The 22,148-nt window shown below is 36.7% G+C and overlaps 1 protein-coding gene across 4 annotated transcripts in view; it reads right to left on the bottom strand.

Annotated features, from left to right (window-relative positions):
• The window catches only part of MMS22L (MMS22 like, DNA repair protein), a 124,365-nt gene that overhangs the window by 16,669 nt on the left and 85,548 nt on the right, over window positions 1-22,148 (bottom strand). For all 4 annotated transcript variants that reach the window (XM_061131884.1, XM_061131885.1, XM_061131886.1 and 1 more), the window contains 7 exons: window positions 20,436-20,586; window positions 18,586-18,737; window positions 17,529-17,671; window positions 11,759-11,918; window positions 7,423-7,592; window positions 4,742-4,953; window positions 798-961 (listed from right to left, as the gene is read on the bottom strand). In XM_061131884.1, coding sequence (XP_060987867.1) covers window positions 798-961; window positions 4,742-4,953; window positions 7,423-7,592; window positions 11,759-11,918; window positions 17,529-17,671; window positions 18,586-18,737; window positions 20,436-20,586 — 1,152 coding nt within the window. The remainder of the gene's footprint in view (window positions 1-797; window positions 962-4,741; window positions 4,954-7,422; window positions 7,593-11,758; window positions 11,919-17,528; window positions 17,672-18,585; window positions 18,738-20,435; window positions 20,587-22,148) is intronic.

The raw sequence follows: 22,148 nt of genomic DNA, 5'->3' as shown, positions 1-22,148 counted from the left end.
AGAAGACTGTTTTTAAATATCAAAATAACATGGATTAGAACAAAACATGCATAAATTTTTGAGATAAAACAGGACATTTCAAAGAGCTGTCTGAGCTTTTAGCTGCCACTCTGCATGCTGCCCTTGTATTCTTTAGGATATATATTGTACTCACTTATCACAGTAGTTAGAAGTACTTAAGCAGAAGCATTTGAGAAGCCTGCCCCAAACGATCACATTATAATGATGAATACACACACAAAACATCTATTTACACTAAAAATCCCTCAGGATAGAACTACAGCCACTATTCTGCATATTCCCAATAAGCTTGTTAAGGCCTGCTACTCACAGCAGGGACTAAATAAATAATATTTTTAAGTGATCACAGGCAGTAAGGCTGATGAGACTGAAAACAAAAGGATCAACATGTACTTACAGGTTTGCCCAGAGATCAGCTTACATATTATAGCAGAATCTAGAATAGGAGAAAGTAGGCTGCCCGCTCACCACTTGATATTTAGCAAGTTGCATTCAGTATCAGAGACAAATTGAACAAAAATTAAATAAACATAAATCAATAATTTGGGAGGGGGGGAAAAAAAAAAAAACTAGACTGAATCATGTCAGTTTTTAACCATTTTATCACACCCAACCTCAGCTACTGGCTGGAGTTCATTCTTTAGTTATGATAAAAATTAAGTTGATATGAAATAACCATATATTTTCATAACTGTCAATTTAATTGATAGAATTAAATATTTTCTTAATTTGTGAACACAAAAGTATAACAAATACAAACTCTTAAATGAACTAACCTTGAGGTTCACTGACCAGCACCAAGCATTTTAATACTCCAGGGAGGAGTAGTTCAATCTCAGAAACATCAGTGTTAGTTTCCTTAACAAGCTGGAGGATGAAGGCCAGAATGGATGCCAAACGAGGAGGCAGCAAGGATCCTTTAAACTCAAAGTAGGACTTCCTGAAAAGAAGCACAATTTTGTTCTTCTTTCTCTTTAAAGTTTCAATAGAGCAGAATCAAATGTCATACACTTGAAAGATGATGGCCTATTTTATCTCCGAAATCCATAAAGCACAATTTTTAAAAGCTATGTATATTTTACCATATTTTCTTCAAACCTAAGATTTTTGAAGCAATGACTGCATATCCTACTGGCATGCTATAAAGGCCAAAGCAGAATACAGATACAAACTAAATATGAAGCAACCTGGTCTTAAAATAAACAATCAAAATCTAATAAAAATCTGTTAATTTTTTTCTTTCTAATATAAGCTTTATCTCCCCTATGAGCTCCTCAATGATACATTTTCTTAATCTGAATTGCACAAAGAGTCTCTCCTCATATTTATTTATCTATGATTTGAAAGAGAGTCTTCTTTTTCCAAATAAATAAGAGAACTATACTAGAAATCATCTTTCCATTCCAACCTGTATCCTTCCTTCCCTTATGAAATAAAAGAATTAGAGAGGTAATTTAGGATTTAATATCTTCTTTTAAAGCAGGACAACTTTAATCATTTGAACTCAGAGGTCATAAAGATAACTCATCTGCCTCATCTTTGTATCTCTACCTCTTAGAACAAGTCTCAACTCATAGCAAGTATTCAGTGTACTTTTTTATGTGAATGAATGAAAAGTGGAAACTGCAGAGTTTCTAGAAAGTCTAGACAATATGAAAAAGTGCCAAATACAGCTAAATCTAAACCAGACATCTACATATATTTTGCGAAGAGACATAATTTGCCAAAATGGGGCATAGAAATCACTAAATATTATAAATTCCTTAAGGGCGGAACTATGCCTTCATCATTTCTACTCCATACAATGACTTCCAACAAATATTACATATTAGAAAATTCATTCATTCTTTGAGGTCAATTGTTTTATGTGTTTTGTTTACTGCTGAATTTCTAATGCCTAGAACAAACATTCACTGAGTATGTGGTTTGTTTGGCAAAAGTTTAAGAACAGAAAGTAAACTATGGTCTCTGAAAGCAATGGCTCACTGTCCAGTGGAAAAGTTAGACAAGGAAGAAAAGAACAGTTATAATACAGTGTGACAGGTGCTTTGGAAGATAATCTCAGAATTCTTGGGAATTCAGTAGGAGTCCTAAGCTAGGGAATTATAGGAGTAGAGAAGCTTGGAATAGAGGAAGTCATAGGAGACAATCTCTCTGTCTTTCCTGAGTGTTAAAAGAACAAAAGAAAAAGGAATTGCTACCTGTTTAGGTCTTCAACTAGAAACAGTAAGAAAAACATTTTCACTATATACAAAGTAAAGAGGAAAGTCAAGGAAAAGTCACCAGGGTCCTAAACACTGGGCTTTAACAGCTTTAAGGTCTTAAGGATTTGATTCCATTTCAGCACTTGCCATTTGGTTTATTAAAATTACCTATGCAACGTCTCAAACACAGTGGCAGAGTACTATAATCATGCTGCAAAATTCATATACAAGTTTGGCAAAACTATCATGATTCTGAGAACTGAATCACACAGAGTGCATGGCTCCAGAAGAAGGAAAGAAGCGTCATGGTACACTGAGATATTAGGTGTAGGTCCCATAAAGTCTAGGAGTATTTAACCCAGTAGATAGCATTTTAATGGAGAAAATGGTCTGAACAAAGCTATGATATAGGGAAATGTGAAGCATTTTGGAAGGGTAATAATTAAACCAACATCATTAGGGTTTGTATATGATGACATATATATAGGAAAGTTAAGTGACAGATCATGGACAGCAAACAAAGAAGGTTTGAGGGCAAGGAAGTGTCATACTGGAAAAACATTTTAGGCAAATAGATGCGGAAACAATGGAAACAGTGGCTGACTTCCTTTTTCTGGGCTCCAAAATCACTGCAGATGGTGACTGCAGCCATGAAATTAAAAGACGCTTACTTTTTGGAAGGAAAGTTATGACCAACCTAGACAGCATATTAAAAAGCAGAGACATTACTTTGCCAACAAAGGTTTATCTAGTTAAGGCTATGGTTTTTCCAGTGGTCATGTATGGATGTGAGAGTTGGACTATAAAGAAAGCTGAGCACCAAAGAATTGATGCTTTTGAACTGTGGTGTTGAAGAAGACTCTTTGAGAGTCCCTTGGATTGCAAGGAGATCCAGCCAGTCCATCCTAAAGGAGATGAGTCCTGGGTGTTCATTGGAAGGACTGATGTTGAAGCTGAAACTCCAATACTTTGGCCACCTGATGTGAAGAGCTGACTCATTGGGAAAGACCCTGATGCTGGGAAGGATTGAGGGCAGGAGGAGAAAGGGATGACAGAGGACGAGATGGTTGGATGGCATCCTCGACTCGATGGACATGGGTTTGGGTGGACTCCGGGAGTTGGTGATGGACAGGGAGGCCTGGTGTGCTGCGGTTCATAGGGTTGCAAAGAGTCGGACATGAGTGAGCGACTGAACTCAACTGAACTGAATCTGGGGGAATTGTTTAGGTAAGACTGGAAGAAAAGACTAGAGATAATGAAATTAGTTATGAGACTCTGGCAACAGTGTAGGTATAATGTGATAAAAAAGGGATGTGAAAAGGGAAGGAGATAATCATTTGCCAAAGGCTGAAAAGGGAGAGGAAACAAAAAATATGAAGCTTTCAAACCTGATTAACAGGACACTAGGAACACACAAAGAAAGTCAGAGGGAGAATAGATCTCAGACATGGAATTCTGTAACATGAGGTGACAGATTATATTAGGATATTAAAGTTATCAGATCATTAAAAACACAGGAAAAAAACAATAAGAATAATATATATCACCATAGCATCTTAAAAGTTTAAAAACTAATTTCATATGAAGCTAAATACTTCATGAAGCCAAAAAAAAAAAAAAGGTGGTTTGTAATGTTGAAGTTAGAAGATATGGAGTTTAGTAGAAAACCTAAGAAGTTTCATTGACTCATTTGCCTAATAATAAAGCTGAGTTATTAAGACAGAGAAGACTAAAAGAAAAAGGACTTCATATTGCTTCCTTTTTCATATTAGCATTCTTTTCACTTAACTATCTCTTATAATTACTTCATTTTGTACAGTACAAAATACAATCAGTGTTTAACTGATAAAAAGAAATACATATACATGTTGTTATTTAGTTGCTAAGTCATGTCTGACTTCTTTGCAAACTCATGGACTGTAGCCCACCAGGCACTTCTGTCCATGGGACTTTCCAGACAAGAATACTGGAGTGGGTTGCCCTTTCCTTCTCCAATACATACATACATACATACATACATATAGGACATATATAGGCTTCCCAGGTGGCTCAGTAAGAAAGAATCTGCCTGCCAAGCAGGAGATGTGGGTTCAATTCCTGGGTTTGAAAGATCCCCTGGAGAATGAAATGGCAACCCACTCCAGTATTCTTGCCTGGCAAATCCAATGGACAGAAGAGCCTGGTGGGTACAGTCCACAGGGTCACAAAAGATTTGGACACAACTTAGTGACTAAACAGCAGCAGCAGGTCATATATAAGAAAAATAATAGCAATACAGAGAAAACAAGCAATTCAGAGAAAACAATTTAAAGAGCTCTGTCTTAGGCTGCCAAGTCATTCTGATAAATTCTGAGATACTTCTCAGGAAAAAAGTTTCTAAACTCAGAATCCTACAGGTTGCCAATACTTTTGTTATCTTTTAATAGAGAAAATTATTATTTAATAGAGAAACTATTCTGTTTTTAATAGAGAATAATACATTGTAAATACCACTTATCCTTAATATTTAGATGTACCTTATGACATGGACAATGCATTTCTTTAGCAATGACATTGGTGGAACACTGGCTGAGTTCTTCAGTGCCAACAAAACGGGATGTTGTCCAACACCTAAGACGTGAGCTGAGGCTGGAAGAAATCGCCCGATATACTGCTCAATAACATTCCCCAGCAATTGATTCAGATAGGCATTTGGATTTTGAGACTGACAACACACAATACACATGCCCTACAGGAGAGAAAAAAAAAAAAAGAGAAATACTAAAAGATAAAGTTTAAAAAAGAATTAGGAAGTTACTAATTTTGCCCCCGGCATTGATATTTACATCAGAATGTGTAACTTAACACAGGCAACAAGAACACCTTCCATAATCGACAGGTACGGTTTGCATGAAGCTCAGGGAGCAGCTGAGTTTGGTTAACTTATGTAATGGTACCTAATCAAACACGTGTGTTTGGGGCACACCCCGAGGAAGCAGGGGAGAAAAGTAGGAAGACAGAGGAAGCTCCCTTCTGGGTCTCATCTTCAGAAAACTTCACCACCACACTCATCAGTGAAATATATATGTAATTACAACGTTATAAAATACACATTAGGACTATTTTATTTAATATAAATTTATTTAATTTTAATTGAAGGCTAATTACTTCACAATATTGTAGTGGTTTTGCCATACACTGACATGGATCCGCCACGGGTGTACATGTGACCCCAGCCTGAAGCCCCCTCCCACCTCCCTCCCCATCCCATCCCTCTGGGTGACCCCCGTGCACCAGCCCCGAGCACCCTCTCTCATGCATCGAACCTGGACTGGCGATCTGCTTCACATATGATAATATGCATGTTTCAACGCCATTCTCCCAAACCATCCCACTCTCGTTAGGTCTATTTTAAAACTTATGGTACTGGTCATTTTATCTGAATTAAGACTATAAAATTTATGCTAAAAACTTTCACTGTTAAGAAACATAATACATTTTTTAAATAAAAATAACAAAAGCAGAGAAATGCAGAAGATTAAGACTCGGAATAATGACAATTGATCTGGAGGTTTTTTTATATGTCAGCACTGTGCCGCATGTTTTGTATTCATTATTTCATTTAAATTTCTCAAAAAAACATCCTCACTGACTTAGTGTTATATCTCTGATTTTACAGCTGGAGAAATTGAGGTTTAGAGAAGAGTTTGATGAAGGTCAAAGAGAACTCACAATGTCTTATTATATGTCTGTTGATTTAAACCCTTGTATTTGTGTAGAGTTAATGAGATACTTTCACACGGATTGCAGTGTTTGATACTTAGAAACAAATCAACACCCTAAGAAGAAAATTTTTTTCTGCTAATATTACTAAATATTGCATTTTACTAAATAATCACCAACAGAGCAACAAATTATGCTCTAAAGGTTCACCTACAATTTGGCATCTTAGTGACTTCACAATGTGCTTTTTCCAGAGAAATAATCAGAAATGACTGTCATGTCTCTATTTTAACTATAAATGGTATTTGTCCAGTAAAATTTTGAAAGTTTATTTCTAATGAAAAACAGTACAAAGCTGTTAAAACATAAGCACTTAAACAATTGAAAAAAACAAAACAATGGACTCCCCCACCCATTTCTTTCATGCTCTGTTTGAGGAAAAGCATATTACATCAGAAGATAAAAATAATAAATGAGTACGTCTAAAAAAATTCTGATGAGAAGAGCTTGTACCTTTAAGAAGCTAAAGACAGAGCTCCAAGTCAGTTCTGCCAAATGGATAATTCAACTAATTTTTAAACTTAGGAAGTTTATAAGAATTCTTATGTGAACTGTTTTGGTATCAGAGGGCCACGCTGGGGCAAGCACTCCACACAACTATTGATATAAGCAGCCACCATGGAATCTTAAGAAGTATTCTATTTCTTTCTGCTGCTCTACAACACTCACACTCAGCAACTCTGTGACTGCTGATCCTAAATGTTTCTAAAATCTGCTGTGTGCTCTGCACCCACTGCCTTAGTTCCATACCTTTAGATGATGAACTACCCCCTGCCTTCCAAATCTCCAGTCTAACCTCCTCACCAACTTAAACGTGGCCACCAGAATCACCTTTCCAAACGTAAATATGGTATGTCACTCCCACGTCTCTGCTCATAATCCAACAACATTCCCCTCGTACGAGGGCAAGTCCAGACTTTTTAATAGTACACCAAACTCTTCGCTATGTGGCTCCTCCTTTATGAGCCTCCAGCCACAGAAGAATTATTTGCCTTTCCTCATGAGTCATGTTTTCTTATAGCTTATGCTCTCCACATGCTGTTCCCTCTTCCAGTACAGTCCTTCAGCTCCTACCCACTCTGCTCTTTAACACCTAATATCCTTTACTACAGTTATCTTCTCTTGCATCTCCTCGGCCCAGTCTGGCTGACAGAGAGCGGAGGCCGCTGAGGAAAATGCTGAGCCAATGCTGGGTTGTCTACGCTAGTCAGTCTCTTTGCTCAACTTTAAGCTTCTTGAGAGCGGAGGTTTTGCCTCTTTCGTCTTTGTTTTCAGAGCTCAACATAAAAGAATTTTAAACCTGTTCAGTGGAAGTACATCATCACACGTGTACACAAGGAATACAACGTACGGTTTTGAAATCTGCAATTAGTAAACTGCTTTAAGGCAAGCGTCAAATTTTTTTTTTCCTTTTAAGGAGTCACACTTACTATACCTGGAGATACAAAGGAAGACTCTTCTGAATTGCAGTCAACATAGGCGCAGGCAGCTCCTTCTCTTGCTGTAACACTGTATGCGGCAGCAGTAAACAGTCTATGATCCGGAATAGTAATTTTTGGGCTTTAGAGGTGGCAAAGATCAGTGCCCATGATTTAACTAGAATTCCTAACAAAGAGGAGTGGTAAGAGAAATTATGGTTATCTTCTAATCAGAAAATTTTGTCATTCCAGTAAAAAAAAAAAAATAATGTATATTTAAAATACAGAGTACCAAGTTAAGTTGGCAATAGGAAGAAAGATGTATTAACAGTCAAAAGACATGCGAAGTATTTCACTAAAGAGGCAACTGTCTCAGTTCTGGGCCAAGAAAAATATACATTTCCTGCGCAACTGGCATTTAATACATACACACAATGTGTGGTTATACCTTATGTGAAGTTATTGACTAAATGTTGCAATTAGCCAGACCTCTCTCTCTCTTTGCTCTGGCTGCTAGGAAACTCAGAGGCCAATCTGCAGCCCAACCTTAAGAACACTGAAGACCATATATTATGCTTTTATGTGTATATTCACTTTTCCCTGGGCTTCTTCATGTTACTGTAAATTTTACTGATAGTCTTATTTCTTTATATTTTGAATTACATTTTCAGGCTGTCTGAACCCAGTTTGCCACAAGAGGGATCGCTAAATTTAACTGTTGAAGTAGGAAAAAAGATTAGCTGTAACATCTTGAAGCAATCACTTAACCTCTTGGAACTTCAGTTTTTGTAATTTATATCTATTTAACATAAACACTGAATTTAAAGTTTGATTCTAAAAGAAGAGAAATGGACCTCTTTACTACATGAACTGTATTATATGGTTTCCTAATGGTAGGAGTCTGTCAAAAAACCGCTACAACTGAATGATGGTAAATCAACAAATGAGCACTTTTTGCTTAACAAAGTAATTAAGGGCAGATATATACTTCCCTTTAGAGTATATTACTGCTACTGAGCCCCCTTTTACTGAAAAATTTGAATTTAAAAGGAGATCATTAACCACTTGTCCAAACAGCAGTGGCACAGTTGCTGCATAAACTTTTATATTTTATTTCATCTTAGAAAAGCAAAAAAGAAGATAAAATTCAAAGTCATTTCCCTGAAACAGAAAGTTTAAAATTCAAGCTCTGAAGGAAAACAAAAATATGCTTATAGATGAATATACAGTTTTTTTTTAAAAAAAAAACAACAACCAACAATCACCTCTAAGAACAAACAGCAACATTAATCTTCTGTTGTAAAAGGAAATACAATAATCAATCATCAAGAAACACAACGCTCACTTAGCAATATTTTAAATAACGCTGGCCTGTTGCTCATTTTTCCAGTAGGTGAAAATCTTGGGGATGACAGCAATGTAAGAAGAGCTCCCATTCTAAACAACATTAATACACTGGTAAGAGGAACCGTCATCACCACCATTTGAAATGATTCATATCACTCAAGTGTCACACAGGTATTAACTTATAAAGAGCAAGGACCTTCCAACTGAAAACACCTCATGTACCTGTGTATTTTTTCTTCTGCAATGGTTATAACACTGACAAAGACCTGAAATTTCATGAGTTCATAGAAGGTAGAGATGATACTTTTGTTTTACTGCTATCAAGCCCCTAATTTGAAAGTTTGAGGAAAGAGCATTCAAGGGTGTGTGGAATTAAAAATGCAAAGGAAAACAATTTTAAGTAAAAAACTCTGGAAAAGGTTTAAATACACAGAGCAGCTTAGAAGAAACCAAGTATTTTTCCTGGCTAAGAACTATTCCAGTATTCTGGCCTGGAGAACCCCAAGGGGGTTGCAAACAGTCAGACAGGACTGAGCGACTTTCAGTTTCATTTTGGTTTCCTTTGTAGCTCAGTCAATAAAGAATCTGCCTGCAATGCAGGAGACCTGAGTTTGATTCCTGGATGTGGAAGACCCCCTGGAGAAGGAAATGGCAACCCACAGTCCACGGTGTCTCAACAGTCGGACACGACTTAGTGACTAAACCACCAACAAGAACTATTACTTACTTACTGATAAAGCTGAAAATATAGGAAAACTGTAGGGAATATATTCCCACAATTGAAAGTCACACTACAAGAGTTCTTATGTATTTACTTATTTTCTACTCTATGTATATATTAAGCCTTAAAAAAAAAAGACAATTGAGATCATTATATATTTTTAGATGTAGTTAACAGAAAGCAACTTTGCTCATTTAGTAACACTACAAAATACACTACATACTAATAGCTAGATTTATATTTAAGGTTATTAAGTTCCAGAAATATTTACTTAATATATGCCATCCTCTATACTGGAGAATCTCTTTAACCACTGTATCATCAGTTCCCAAATCAGTGCCTGATGTATACTCAGTAAATGTTCTTATTTGTTCAGAATACAAGACGATGATGGAAATAATAAGATATGGCCACTAACCATGAGCAAGTTTAAATTTTACTGGAGGCATATCAAGTACTCAAATAATTGTAATAAATGGAAAGCTACAAAAAAAAAAAAAAAAATAGAAGAGAAGGACAGATGAAGCAGAGTCAGGGAGAGCAGGTCTTCCTGGGCTGGGCAGTGAAGGGTCATGTGTAGAATTTCAATTTGAAAGATCAAAGGGGAAGAACGATCCCAAGAGAGAAACATGATCAAAAGGAAAGTCATGGAAACAGAAAAACCAGAGATATAAAGGATGGAAAAAAAAGGACATAAAGGGAAGGGAAGCTGAAGACACTCCTGAGAGATCAATCCTGCCTTCTCAGAAATTACCTGGAGACAATTAAGACCCCAGATGCCTTCATCTGGAGTGATGCTGTCAAGAGGTAGTGCCTCCACCAGCAGCGGGGCAACGGAACAGCAGAGGCATTTATCCCCAGGGAGGACCCAGCCAGGTAAACAAAGTACTCATGTTTCAGTGGTTAATTTTCTTTCACTCTAGACGATGTGATATCCCAACGCCAACATACCCCAAACAGGTTCGAACTCTCAACAATTTGTATTTGCTCTTTCTCTGTTTTCTTCTAAACCTGTGTACCCGTAAAAGACATCTGTTCCTAATTTCTGCTGACTAAATGGGCAACACTATAGCAGTGTACTCTATTCCAGACTCTGAGGGCTAGACAAAGGAAAAGAATACCATATCCACTGGCCATTAAATAAAAAATCAAGCATGTAACAAAACAAAGAAGGCCCCCTAATTCTTCATAAGGAGAATTATGTCCCAGGTCTACATATCACCAATCCAAATGATTTTGCAGTTCTTGATAAGACAATCATGTATTTTGTAAAATAAAGACATCCTTCTAAAATCATACATTTAGCTTGGCAAAAATCTAATAGCAACTAATAAATGATAAGCTTAAATGCTGAAACACATGTTAATCTACATTTTACTAAGTTAAATTTATAATAAATTCTCACTTATATTTTTCTCTAAAATTAAATTGACCGAATTGTTACTACTGCTTCCGCTACATCCTACATCATCCATATTTACACATTTTCACATTCTCCTTTATCTTTCACAACAAAGATAAAAGGTTTCAGACAGCCCAAATCAGGTTTATTCATATGTTCACAAGATCAAAGGGAGCAGATATAAGGTTTTGGCCACAGAGAAAAAAAAGTAAACTTAAATTCTGTATAAAAACTTCTAAGGAAATCCTTCTCATTTCCCTTTATCCAGTTCCTATTTTTGGTTAGCAACAAGATTTTAGTGAACAAAGATATTCAAATTACTGACTTCCTAAAGAAGGATGACCTCTGTTGTTATAGTGCAGACGCAGAAGAAGATTTCTTTTCTTTTTGAAAGGAGAAAACATATTGTGAGAAACAAGATTTGAAGCATAAATATCTTTTACCACTATAATAAATCCTTTCCTGACCTCCTTCATACAGAGCAGACCATAAAAAACAGAAGTGATGGTTTTCTGAAGTTTTAAATTCTAACAAAGCCTAGATAAGTGTTGGAAAAGGGTTCATTTTAATTATGCAGGCATTCACAATGTGAATGATTTACAACAGACTATCCGTAGCAAGCTGGAGCTGGTGTGTTTTTTCTATTGATCATAATTAATTTTAGTATTAACCAAGCATAAGAAAAGTTCTGAAAGGAGGTAGGGCAAGACACAGATACAGTTGAAAATCAACATGAATTGTTTTAAACTAAATCACTGTCTTTCGGATTATTCTTAAGATTGTGTGGAGAGTAGTGACTTAGCCAGTGTATCAGTATATTCCTATCCATCATGATACCATAGGTTCAGTCTAGGGAAGTTTTAATAAAGTCGGGAATACATACCCATCATCGTATAAGTCAGGTGCAGCCCTGCACTGGAAACTTTTTTTCCCAAATAAGGTTTTATATATTTTAATATTTCACCAAGGTATTCTAAGGACTTTGTGACCATGGCAGATTTATCAGAAAATGTCTGCAGATTCCCGTAAGTTATACCAACAGCCTATAAATAAGAAAAAACATGATTTAGCTTTCCAAGTTTTCTACAATTCAGACTTTGAAAAATACAGATAATTTCTCTTTCTACCACACACATGCACATACATATTCCTTACATTTAAGCCATCATCCTTAACTTTCCAATAAATATTCACAGCAATTAAAATCCAGAAAAAAGAATTATCTTGGCTTTTATGACTAAAATAAAGGCTAAAGGAAGAATAAAAAAAAATCAATTCACCAATAATTATGAGTCAGCAAAGTATTAGTTAAAGACACATGGGACTAATATACAAGAAGCTTATAAACAAATTTCCTGTTAGGCATTCCAAACAGGATGGCTCACCATATTTCTAGCACATAACTGGGAATTCTAAATCCACTAATTTCTACAAGAAAGACCTACTGGTGAGGTTAATAAACTCTTACAAGTCAGACCTCCATAAAGTTCAGGTTTATGATAAGAGTTGATTTTTTCCTCAGAATTTTGTTTATAAGCCAATACTTGCCGGCTTAACTTTCTCAGAGGAAAAAACAGGATGAGGTACAAAGGGTGTAAATGGCAAATTGGGGAGGCAGAGAAGTGTGAGATGAGGTAGTGAAAGAATAATGGTGAAGTCAGAAGAAGAAGGTAAATAACGTGAGAGGCTAGTTGTAAAAAGGTAAGAATAAGCAAGAGTTGAGAAGTCACAAAAAGAATCAAGAGAAAACTGGCTAGGGATGGGTGAGGTTTGAGGACAGTAGTGATGTTTCTAAGCCACTACTGAGAACTTACAATGAATTTCAATCACCGAAACCGGACCATGAATGGCACCAGGATACATGGTTACGTGCTTTTTCTCCTGAAGATCTCAGAAGACAAGACAAAGGAAAGAAACCGGGTGGTGGTACTGATCCAAAGCTGAAGGCTTACAGCTGTAACCAAAAGTCAGGGGTGGGAGGTTTTGAGTGTGTTGGTTAAGAGTAGTTGAAATGAGGCCTCCAAGAGGTTTACTTGAGGTAGATAGAGAAGAAAGTGAGACCGTCAGAGGACGCTGCACTTGGAAAACAGGGAAAGGAAGGTCCTGATGAAGTCACTCCAAGAGCTGGAAGGAAAGTGGTGACAGTCAGTGAACTTTCAGATGCACCCACCGACGCCACGGTTCAGTGATCAGTCACGGGAGTGCATGGATGTCTGCAGAAGGGAAGACCACTGAGAGACGACGCCTGGGGGAGATCTGACGTGAGGACTCAAGGTAAGTTATCCCAGGTGATAATAAAGTTAGCCGTGTTGACGATAAAATGTAGAATGAAGGAAAAGATAAGAAACCTAGTGAATGTGAGTGATTAGGAAGTGACCAGATGAGAACAAAAGATATATACTCAATGAATCCCCCTTTCCATTTGGATCTCTGCCCTTGGTTTTCTATATTCTTTTCCTGGACCAGAAATTCTCAAACTTTTGGTCTCAGTTTCCTGTTTATACACTTAACAACCGAGGATCTTAAAGGGCTTCAGTGCAGTCAGCTCAGTTCAGTCGCTCAGTCGTGTCCGACTCTTTGCGACCCCATGAATCGCAGCACGCCAGGCCTCCCTGTCCATCACCAACTCCCGTTTACTCAAAACTCATGTCCATGGAGCCGGTGATGCCATCCAGCCATCTCATCCTCTGTCGTCCCCTTCTCCTCCTGCCCTCAATCTTTCCCAGCAACAGGGTCTTTTCCAATGAGTTAGCTCTTTGCATCAGGTGGCCAAAGTATTGGAGTTTCAGCTTCAGCATCAGTCCTTCCAATGAACACCCAGGATTTATCTCCTTTAGGATGGACTGGTTGGATCTCCTTGCAGTCCAAGGGACTCTCAAGAGTCTTCTCCAACACCACAGTTCAAAAGCATCAATTTTTTGGCGCTCAGCTTTCTTCACAGTCCAACTCTCACATTATTATATTATTTGAACTATATCTATTGATATTTATTATGTTAGGAATTACAAAAGAAAATTTTTAATTATTTTTTAAAATTATAAACATGTTACTCTAAGTAATATATTTTTAGTGAAAATAACTTCCTTTTCTGAAACAAACAAAAAAACATACTGAAAAGTGGCTTTTTTTTAATATTTCTGCATATCTCTTTAACATCTGGCTTAATAAAAGATAGTTATTCTCATATCTGCTTCTGCATACAATCTGTTGCAATATGTTGTAGATAAAAACAAATAAGTCTGATAAATACATGTAGCTGGAAGAAGAAAAAGTATTTTAATAAATGTTTCAGATAATTGTGAAATTCCTTTTTGATATTACACCGAAATTTGACAAGTGGTATTTCTTAAACATGAGTTGTCATGTGGCATCCAAAGTCACTTCAATGCAGAGTCTGTACTCTGCTACGTTAAAAGCCACTGGTCGATCTTGTGCTTTGAATGCATGTTTTCCAGCCATGCATGCTTTCCAAAACGTTTGTACTTGTTATCTGAAAAATTTTGGTTCCCAATTTGGACAACACATTTCACTGTCTGTACTTTTTAAAAATCATATTTGTTAATATAACAAATAATTGTACTTGTTAACACCAATGCTATCCAAAAATCTTAAACTGTTAAGAAGTTTTCAAGCTCCTGGTGGCAAATATAAGTGTTCCAAAATTCTAATTTCCTTAAAAGCTTAAATTATATTAATTAGCAAAAATGCTGTCTTTGAAGTGATCTCAAAGTTGCTTTCTTTGAAGTGATAGGCTCATTTTTAAGAAAATATTTGCCAAATACTCAGGTCTGAATAACCATATTTTGTCAGTTGTTCTTTCATGATAAAAGTGTCCATTCAGCTTGCAACTCAATTACATAAGTGTTTCTTATTTAAATAGTCTTTCTTCGGTGTGCAGCAAATGTACTTTAAATACACTTCCTATCGTCATTCACAGAATACAAAAAGGGCATGTACTCAAGGATCAAAATTTATTAAAATCAAAAACTTTGTGGCTTCATTAGTGATATTCTTAAGTGAACTGACTTTTCTCCCCCTGTGTGACTGCATGGCCTTGAAAATTATAATGATATAATTATATCTAGTACAATCTTGGGCCATGGTGTTGATTTCTACTACAGCTTTTACGTTCCTTGTATAAATGCCAATATACTTTTGAGCTCACAGAACCCCTGAAAATTACTGACTCCTATAAATCTATGAAAGAGATGTTTGAGAAAACCAGTGCCCTAGCTTTCAGTATTTCTCTATGTTTCGCTTTAACCTCTCTGAATTCTGAGATGTGTATTTTTCAGTGCCTTGACTATCCCCCTACCTTCATGCCATGCTATCATTTCTCTGCTAAGAAGAGTTAACATAGCAGGTCCCAATGTCACTATCCTTAGAAGGCTTACATGCAAGGTTGGCCCTTGGGTGGTTTTTGGAACCTTATTTTTTTTCCCTATCACTTTCTGATAAGAACGGCTCACTGTGTTTCAACAGTTTGTGCAACCAATACAGTTATGCTGGATACCTGCTTTCCTTCTAGGAATCGGGATCTTTAAAAGTGCTGAACAAACAGGGCCTAGGTGGCCAGCCCCCACTAAAAAACAAAAACCAAACTCCTGGGCACTAAGTCATTTAAGAGCTCCCCCAGTAAAGAATTTCCCAGGTGCTCCCAACTCCTTGCCGGAAGAATTCAGCATGTCCAGGGCAACACCACTAGAAGACGAAGCTGTGCTTGGCTTCTCCACATGTCACCCATGTACCTCTTCTCTTTGCTGATTGTACTTTGAAACCTTGCACTGTGAAAAGTCATAGACCTAAGTACAACTATATGCTGAGTTCTGTGAGTCACAGCAGGTGGGGGGGGGAGAGAGGTCCCTGAGCACCCACCCCCTGAGACAACTTCAAATTAGACGGGTTTAAAATTGGGCTTCTCACCTACTTTGGCCCCATCCTAAATCATGATCTCTACTAAAGGTCATCATTCTTCTAGTTAAACACAGTATTTCACAATCATTCAAAGATCCCCTAGTTCAATCTTCAATTCCTCCTAAATCCCACTCATTTCTGGCCATTAGTGCTCCTGAGCCTTTAATGGACTCTGTACTCTGTTGTTACCAATTTTCTTAAAAGTCATTTGAACAAATCAGAACTACTTAAAAATTTATAAAGCCTGTTCACAGGATAAAAACTAAACTTCTTATATCAAGATGCTCTGAATTCTTAACCTGCTGATTGACCTATCAACTAATTGGCACTTATCATATCTTACTAACTTACATATCATACTATCTTATATTATTTTAATCTCTGGGCATATCTTGTATTCTCAGACAAGTAAAAGTTCACTAAGATCAAGGACTAGTTCTTTTGGTTCTTCAAGTCCCTAAGAAATCTTCACTTAATACTATCTAGCATTTAGCGAATAACTATAGTTTAGTGAGTGGTGAAAGAGCAATTAATTTGGATAAGATTAAACTAGGAGAGCCTTTGAATATGACTGATGGGGTGCTTGACTTTTACATTCTTTTCTGGTCCAGGAGAGTCCCTGGCAAAGGTGTTTAATTAGAGATGGAGATTCAATCAACAACTAAAGAAAAGGCTCCAGAGACATGTGTATTTTACATTTGCATATACTGAAGATTCCCCTGGAGAAGGGATAGGCTACCTACTCCATTATTCTTGGGCTTCCCTGTAAAGAATCTGCCTGCCATGTGGGAGACCTGGGTTCGATTCCTGGGTTGGGAAGATTCCCTGGAGAAGGGAAAGGCCACCCACTCCAGCATTCTGGCCTGGAGAATTCCATGGTTGCAAAGAGTTGGACACAACTGAGCGACTTTCATACTCACTTACTATACCATTATGAAATAATTTTTAAGATTAATATGACATCTCTAACTATTGTACAATTATATTTTAACTTAATGAAAACCAATGGAAGAATTCACATTTATGGAAAGAGCTTACAGGTTGTAATGATTTTCATTGCAGTTAATATCAACCACCGTGGGAAAATAAACCAAGTTTTACTGTGAATAGCTTACAAAAACACTAATCCAAGCACATTAACAACTTCAATTAGGCTATAAAACAAGACTATCACGTAAGATAGATCCCTACAAAATTAATAATTAAAAGTAAAATGTTGAATGGGACTATTTATTACAGAGTCAAAACAAAACAAATGGATTAGATTTTAAAGCCCCAACCATGTTACGGATATGAAGTAGCTGGTGCTTATGCTGAATACACACTAAAATTTTACTGTAAAATTTATAGTTTGTTACAGGGTGGTAAACATTAAGTTGGAACTATTATGGACCATATATAAGGAGATTTAAGTACCTGAAGAATATGGTTAGCCAGCAATTTTAGCAATAAGATACTCCTACGATTTTGATCAATTTGGAGTTAAGGTTTTTATGTGGCATTCTTTACTCTTATTATTTTTCATTAAATGTAATTCCTCTGCTGTCCTCAAGAATGAATTGTACACTGTATCTTAGATTCACATTTCTATTCTTCAAGAATTTTATAATAGCAGCAACCAATAATATGATTCAGTTTAAAATAACTCATTTTACAGAAAAACATAATGAACACTTCAGGATTTTTGGAAAAAAAATTGTAACTGATTCGGACAATTATATTAATGAATAAAAAAATACCTCAAAGAACCGAACAAGTGCTTTTTTAGGATCTTCTGGGATGGGTAAATATTCAACTTGAGACTTTGAGAAAATATTCTTTACTTCTGATAGCTTAAATAGCAACCTTGTCAGTTCAGTCAACTGTTCCATGTAGTCCTTTTCTGTCAAAATAAATTATATGTTTATTATATAAGTTTATGCTACATATATGTATATATACATCCATTCCTGGAGTAGGAAACAGCAATCCACTCCAGTATTCTTGCCTGGGGAATTCCATGCACAGAGGAGCCAGGCGGGCTACAGTCCATAGGGTCACAAAGAGTCAGACACGACTGAGCACGTTCACACACACACATGGGGGCAGAGAATGCAGCATTCTTCATTTGTGACAATGATTTGTTTTAAAATGAACATTTCTACATTTTTAAAAACTAAGTTTCTCTCACTACAGGAAGGCTTTATTTAAAAACAAACATTTACTTGTGAACATCCTAGTCCCAAAAGGTATTAATGTAAAGCCAACTGATATAATAAAATATATAAGTAAATGTGGAGCATGTTTTCAGTCCAGCCTTTCCAAGATTTACAACTGGCCATAAACAATAGCTATAGGAAAAGGAAAATGCACTTGCTCCAGACAACCAGAACAGTATGGAATATTAAAAAAAAAAAAAGTTACAAGGAAAAGGAGGAAATTATTCATAATTGGATATTTTTCTTTATAGGGTATTCACAGTATGCTATCTGGTTATTTACTTCATATCTCCACTTTTTTTTTTCTGATCAGTTTCTTCAAGGTAAAAAAATAGCTTGTCACCTGAGAGCAAATTTTTGTTCTGAGCTTCCAAGGAAATAAGTTCTTTTATCTTTATAAGAAAGAAATTTGTCATATACAGTAATGGGAAAATATCAAGAAAAAAGAAACAGACTGCAAATGGAAATAAACTTCTGTTCATATTAATACCTACTTACAAATATATATTTTTTAATCTTTTCTATTAATTTATGTAACAAAACAGGAAATTCTAAACATACTTAGCAAGCCAGAAAGTGAAACACTTGCAGTACTTACCAACTGCCTGATCAGGATTTAGATCAATGAATGAGTCATCTGGCACATGAAGGTTTTTTACATACATTTGCAAAATGCAACGGATCCATGATCTTACAGTTAGGGCTTGAAAAGATACACAGCCTGAATGAGAAAGTGCTTCACATAACATGCTGTAAAAATAAGTTGATGAATATTAAAAACAGAAACCAAAACAAAACCCTGACGATGTGTTCCCTGAGTACAGAGATTCAGAAATAAAACATTCTAATACCCCCCAGTTTTTGGTCCCACTTATTTTACACACACACGAATGCAGACATACTCTGCTGAAAATAAACACTACAGACACCACAAAATATTTCAGACAAATACTCTTGCTCTCATTTATAATGCCCTAATTTTTAAGTTTTCCTTTTTCCACTGGTGGCATACATATGACTTATGCCAATGGAGAGACATGGTTAAAATGAGAAAAACAGGGAAGGGGTTTAAGTAGCTTTGTGTGATAATACTGAAGGAAGTGGCAAGCACAATAAAAAACCGTGGCCCTTAGAGTAAAACAGAGAAGCAATCACGACCATATACAGAAGAAAAAAGATGAAATACATTTCTACGAGGGTCTCCCAACCAATCCAATCCCCCTCCCTTCCTTTTCTGCTCTCCCCGCCCACAGGCAGTCATCATTAAAGAACTCCAAAATAACATCCAAACAAGAGCTTTTTAAAAATTACAAAGTCAAAGGTCTGGCTTAATCTGATTTCTAATCATTTTATAAGAGAGGATGGGGATAAGTCTTAACCTAATTATAAATATTGTGTAAAGTTAGACACTTGAAAAATACATAAATCATAACTCTAAAAGTACTGTTTTGAAATACTCTGAATACACATTTTCATAAAAAAGGAGAACACAAAACAGAATTCAGATGGGTTGTTTATTACTTATACAACCTCCCAACGCTACTTAACATCTTTGCATTTCATTTCAGTTGCTTCATTTCAGTTAGTCCTTCCTTGCTGCTAACATACCAATATTATTTTAAAAACAAATCCTTTGAGATAATTTCATACAAGTATTTAACGAATAATATAAACAAATGTTTGTTGTCATCAAAGAATTCTTAAGCTGGAAGGGATCCTAAAAGTAATCCAATTGAAGCTGAACTCCCTTACTGTGTAACTGAAAGCTAGTGAGAAAATGATTAATGAGTATGCTTAATGAACTTCCTTTTGAGAAGAATACCTCTCTTCATTTTCACTGACTGGCAGGGGGATCAGATCTACATTGGTCTCTTAGGTTTGTGTATTCATTTTATTTTCCCTTATCTTGATATTCTTATCTGAATCACCCTGACTGTTCTATACCATTTCTATTACTGATTATATATTTTTTCTGTTGGGGTTCCTCAGATCTCTTATGTAATACAGACACTCAAAGACATGAAAATCAAAGTTCAAGGTGATGAAGTCTCTTGTTCATCACTGCACAAAAGTCCGATCTTTAAAACCTAGTGTGAAGAGGAAAGTTACCATTAAACTAAAACTGTGATAATAAAACAGTGCCTTACAGATTTAGCAGTATTAATTGTATAATTTCTTTCACAATGGCGAGTGTAGAAAGATCATTTCAGGATGAGGGTAAGGCCGTCCTATAAAAACCATTTTGACAAAGCAGCAGCAGCATTGTTTTAAGAAAACTTTCCTACTGTTAATACAGTCAAAATGTGGATACACAGGAAAGCAGCCAATTGCCCGAGTGAAAGCATACACAGCAAAGACCAGTTTTTATTTTGGAAACTCTTAGCTTCCTTGTGAACTAATCCATTGTGGGTTTACATTAACGTGTACACCTGAAATAAAAACACTTACCTATTCTGTAGGAAATGGCTTAAATATCTGGCTACAACTTGGGGCCAGATGATATCATCCCAACCAAAGAGTTGTATCATTGATGTAACTGGCTGAGGCTGAAGATCTGATGGGGCAGTGCTGGGCAAGTCCATTGCCAGCAAAGTAAAATCTAGATTTACAATGAGAGAAACTTACAGTGAGAATGTAAAAAAGAAAGAAAAAAACACTATCTCCCTTCAAATTATGTTAATAGTGATTTTTTAAAAAATCAGCACTAAACAGTAAATGTCACGTTTTAGAAATGTAGAACAGAAAGCTAAAACTGAACTAAATTCATATTGTCAAAGACATTTCTGTGCTGATTATCTGCATCTCCAAGAAAGGGTCTGGAAAAATCTGTCTCAGCATCATCACAATGCATCTATAATAGAAAGGCCCTTCAAATGGCAAATTAATAAAAAAAAAATTATTGCTTGACTCATTGCAGTCGCTTCTCTTGTTGCGGAGCACAGGCTCTAGCACGAGCTTCAGCAGTCGCAGGTCCCTGGCTCTGGAGTGCATGCTCAGTAGTGGCAGTGCATGGGCGTATCTGCTTCAAGGCATGTAGGCTCTTCACACATCAGGGACCCAACCCATGTTTCCTGCCTTAGCAAAGGATTCTTTATCACTGAACCACCAGGAAAGCCCTCAAACGGCAAATTCTAAACCTGATGTCTCTGCTAAAGAGCCTCTCTCACGCAAATGACCCATTACCAAAAACATTTCTAGCATCCACTCTTTTCCAATCAAGTTAATATACTCATCACCTACCACAGACATGACTGAGTGACTTCCACTTTCACTGACCACAGATGAAGAGCTCTCACTCACCATGGACACTGGACATTTTCTTCTAGTAAACAGTGATTTCCTACAATCAATCAATGATACTCCACTTCCCTCAGAACTCAGAAACCCTAGGAACCAGAATTTCTTAGATCCCCATGGTAAACAAACAGACTTTATTTTGTGATTTCCTGGGATTCCCCAACCTAATTTGCAGTGCATCAATTTATGTGCATGTGCACTCTATTTGTGTCCAACTCTTTATGACCCCATGGATTGTAGCCCACCAGGCTCCTCTGTCCATGGGATTCTCCAGGCAAGAATACTGGAGTGGGTTGCCATTTCCTTGTCCAACACCAATTTATGTTTATCAATAAATTATTTATTAAGCACTGCCTCCTGTAATGCTCGCTCAAACAGTGGCTGTTTATATCCTCCCACACTCTCATACATGGGACCCACAAAGGGTGAGCAACTTCTGGTCCACACTGCTGCTTCTAGACCATTCTCCCTTCCTCTTCTTGAAAACCTTTGGCTTTGAGTCTCAGGTCATCAAATTACACCAACACGCTCTTCGTTGCACCTGTCTGTCTCCTCCTTCACCACCTCTCATTCCCTGAAGACTGGAGCTCACTATCATCCTTTCTAACTGCACTCCTGTCATAGTTCTTGATGATTTTTTCCTCCCAGTCTCTTGGACGTGAACTTCTCCCCTTCAGTGAGACCATCTTCCAGTAGTTTCGCCACTCACTCCCATGGTGATACAGAGAACCTGAAATCCCGACTTTGAAGACCCCTCTTTCTGGCATCAAATTAGCTTTCAAACTCTCCCCTGTAGGTTCCCAACTCCTCCAGCAATCCTTTGATTCCATCAGGACCTACGATTCATTGGTCCTACAACTTTCC

This window comes from Dama dama, chromosome 28 (genome assembly GCF_033118175.1).
Source record: "Dama dama isolate Ldn47 chromosome 28, ASM3311817v1, whole genome shotgun sequence".
NCBI lineage: Eukaryota > Metazoa > Chordata > Mammalia > Artiodactyla > Cervidae > Dama > Dama dama.
This window is presented reverse-complemented; position numbering and strand designations above follow the sequence as displayed.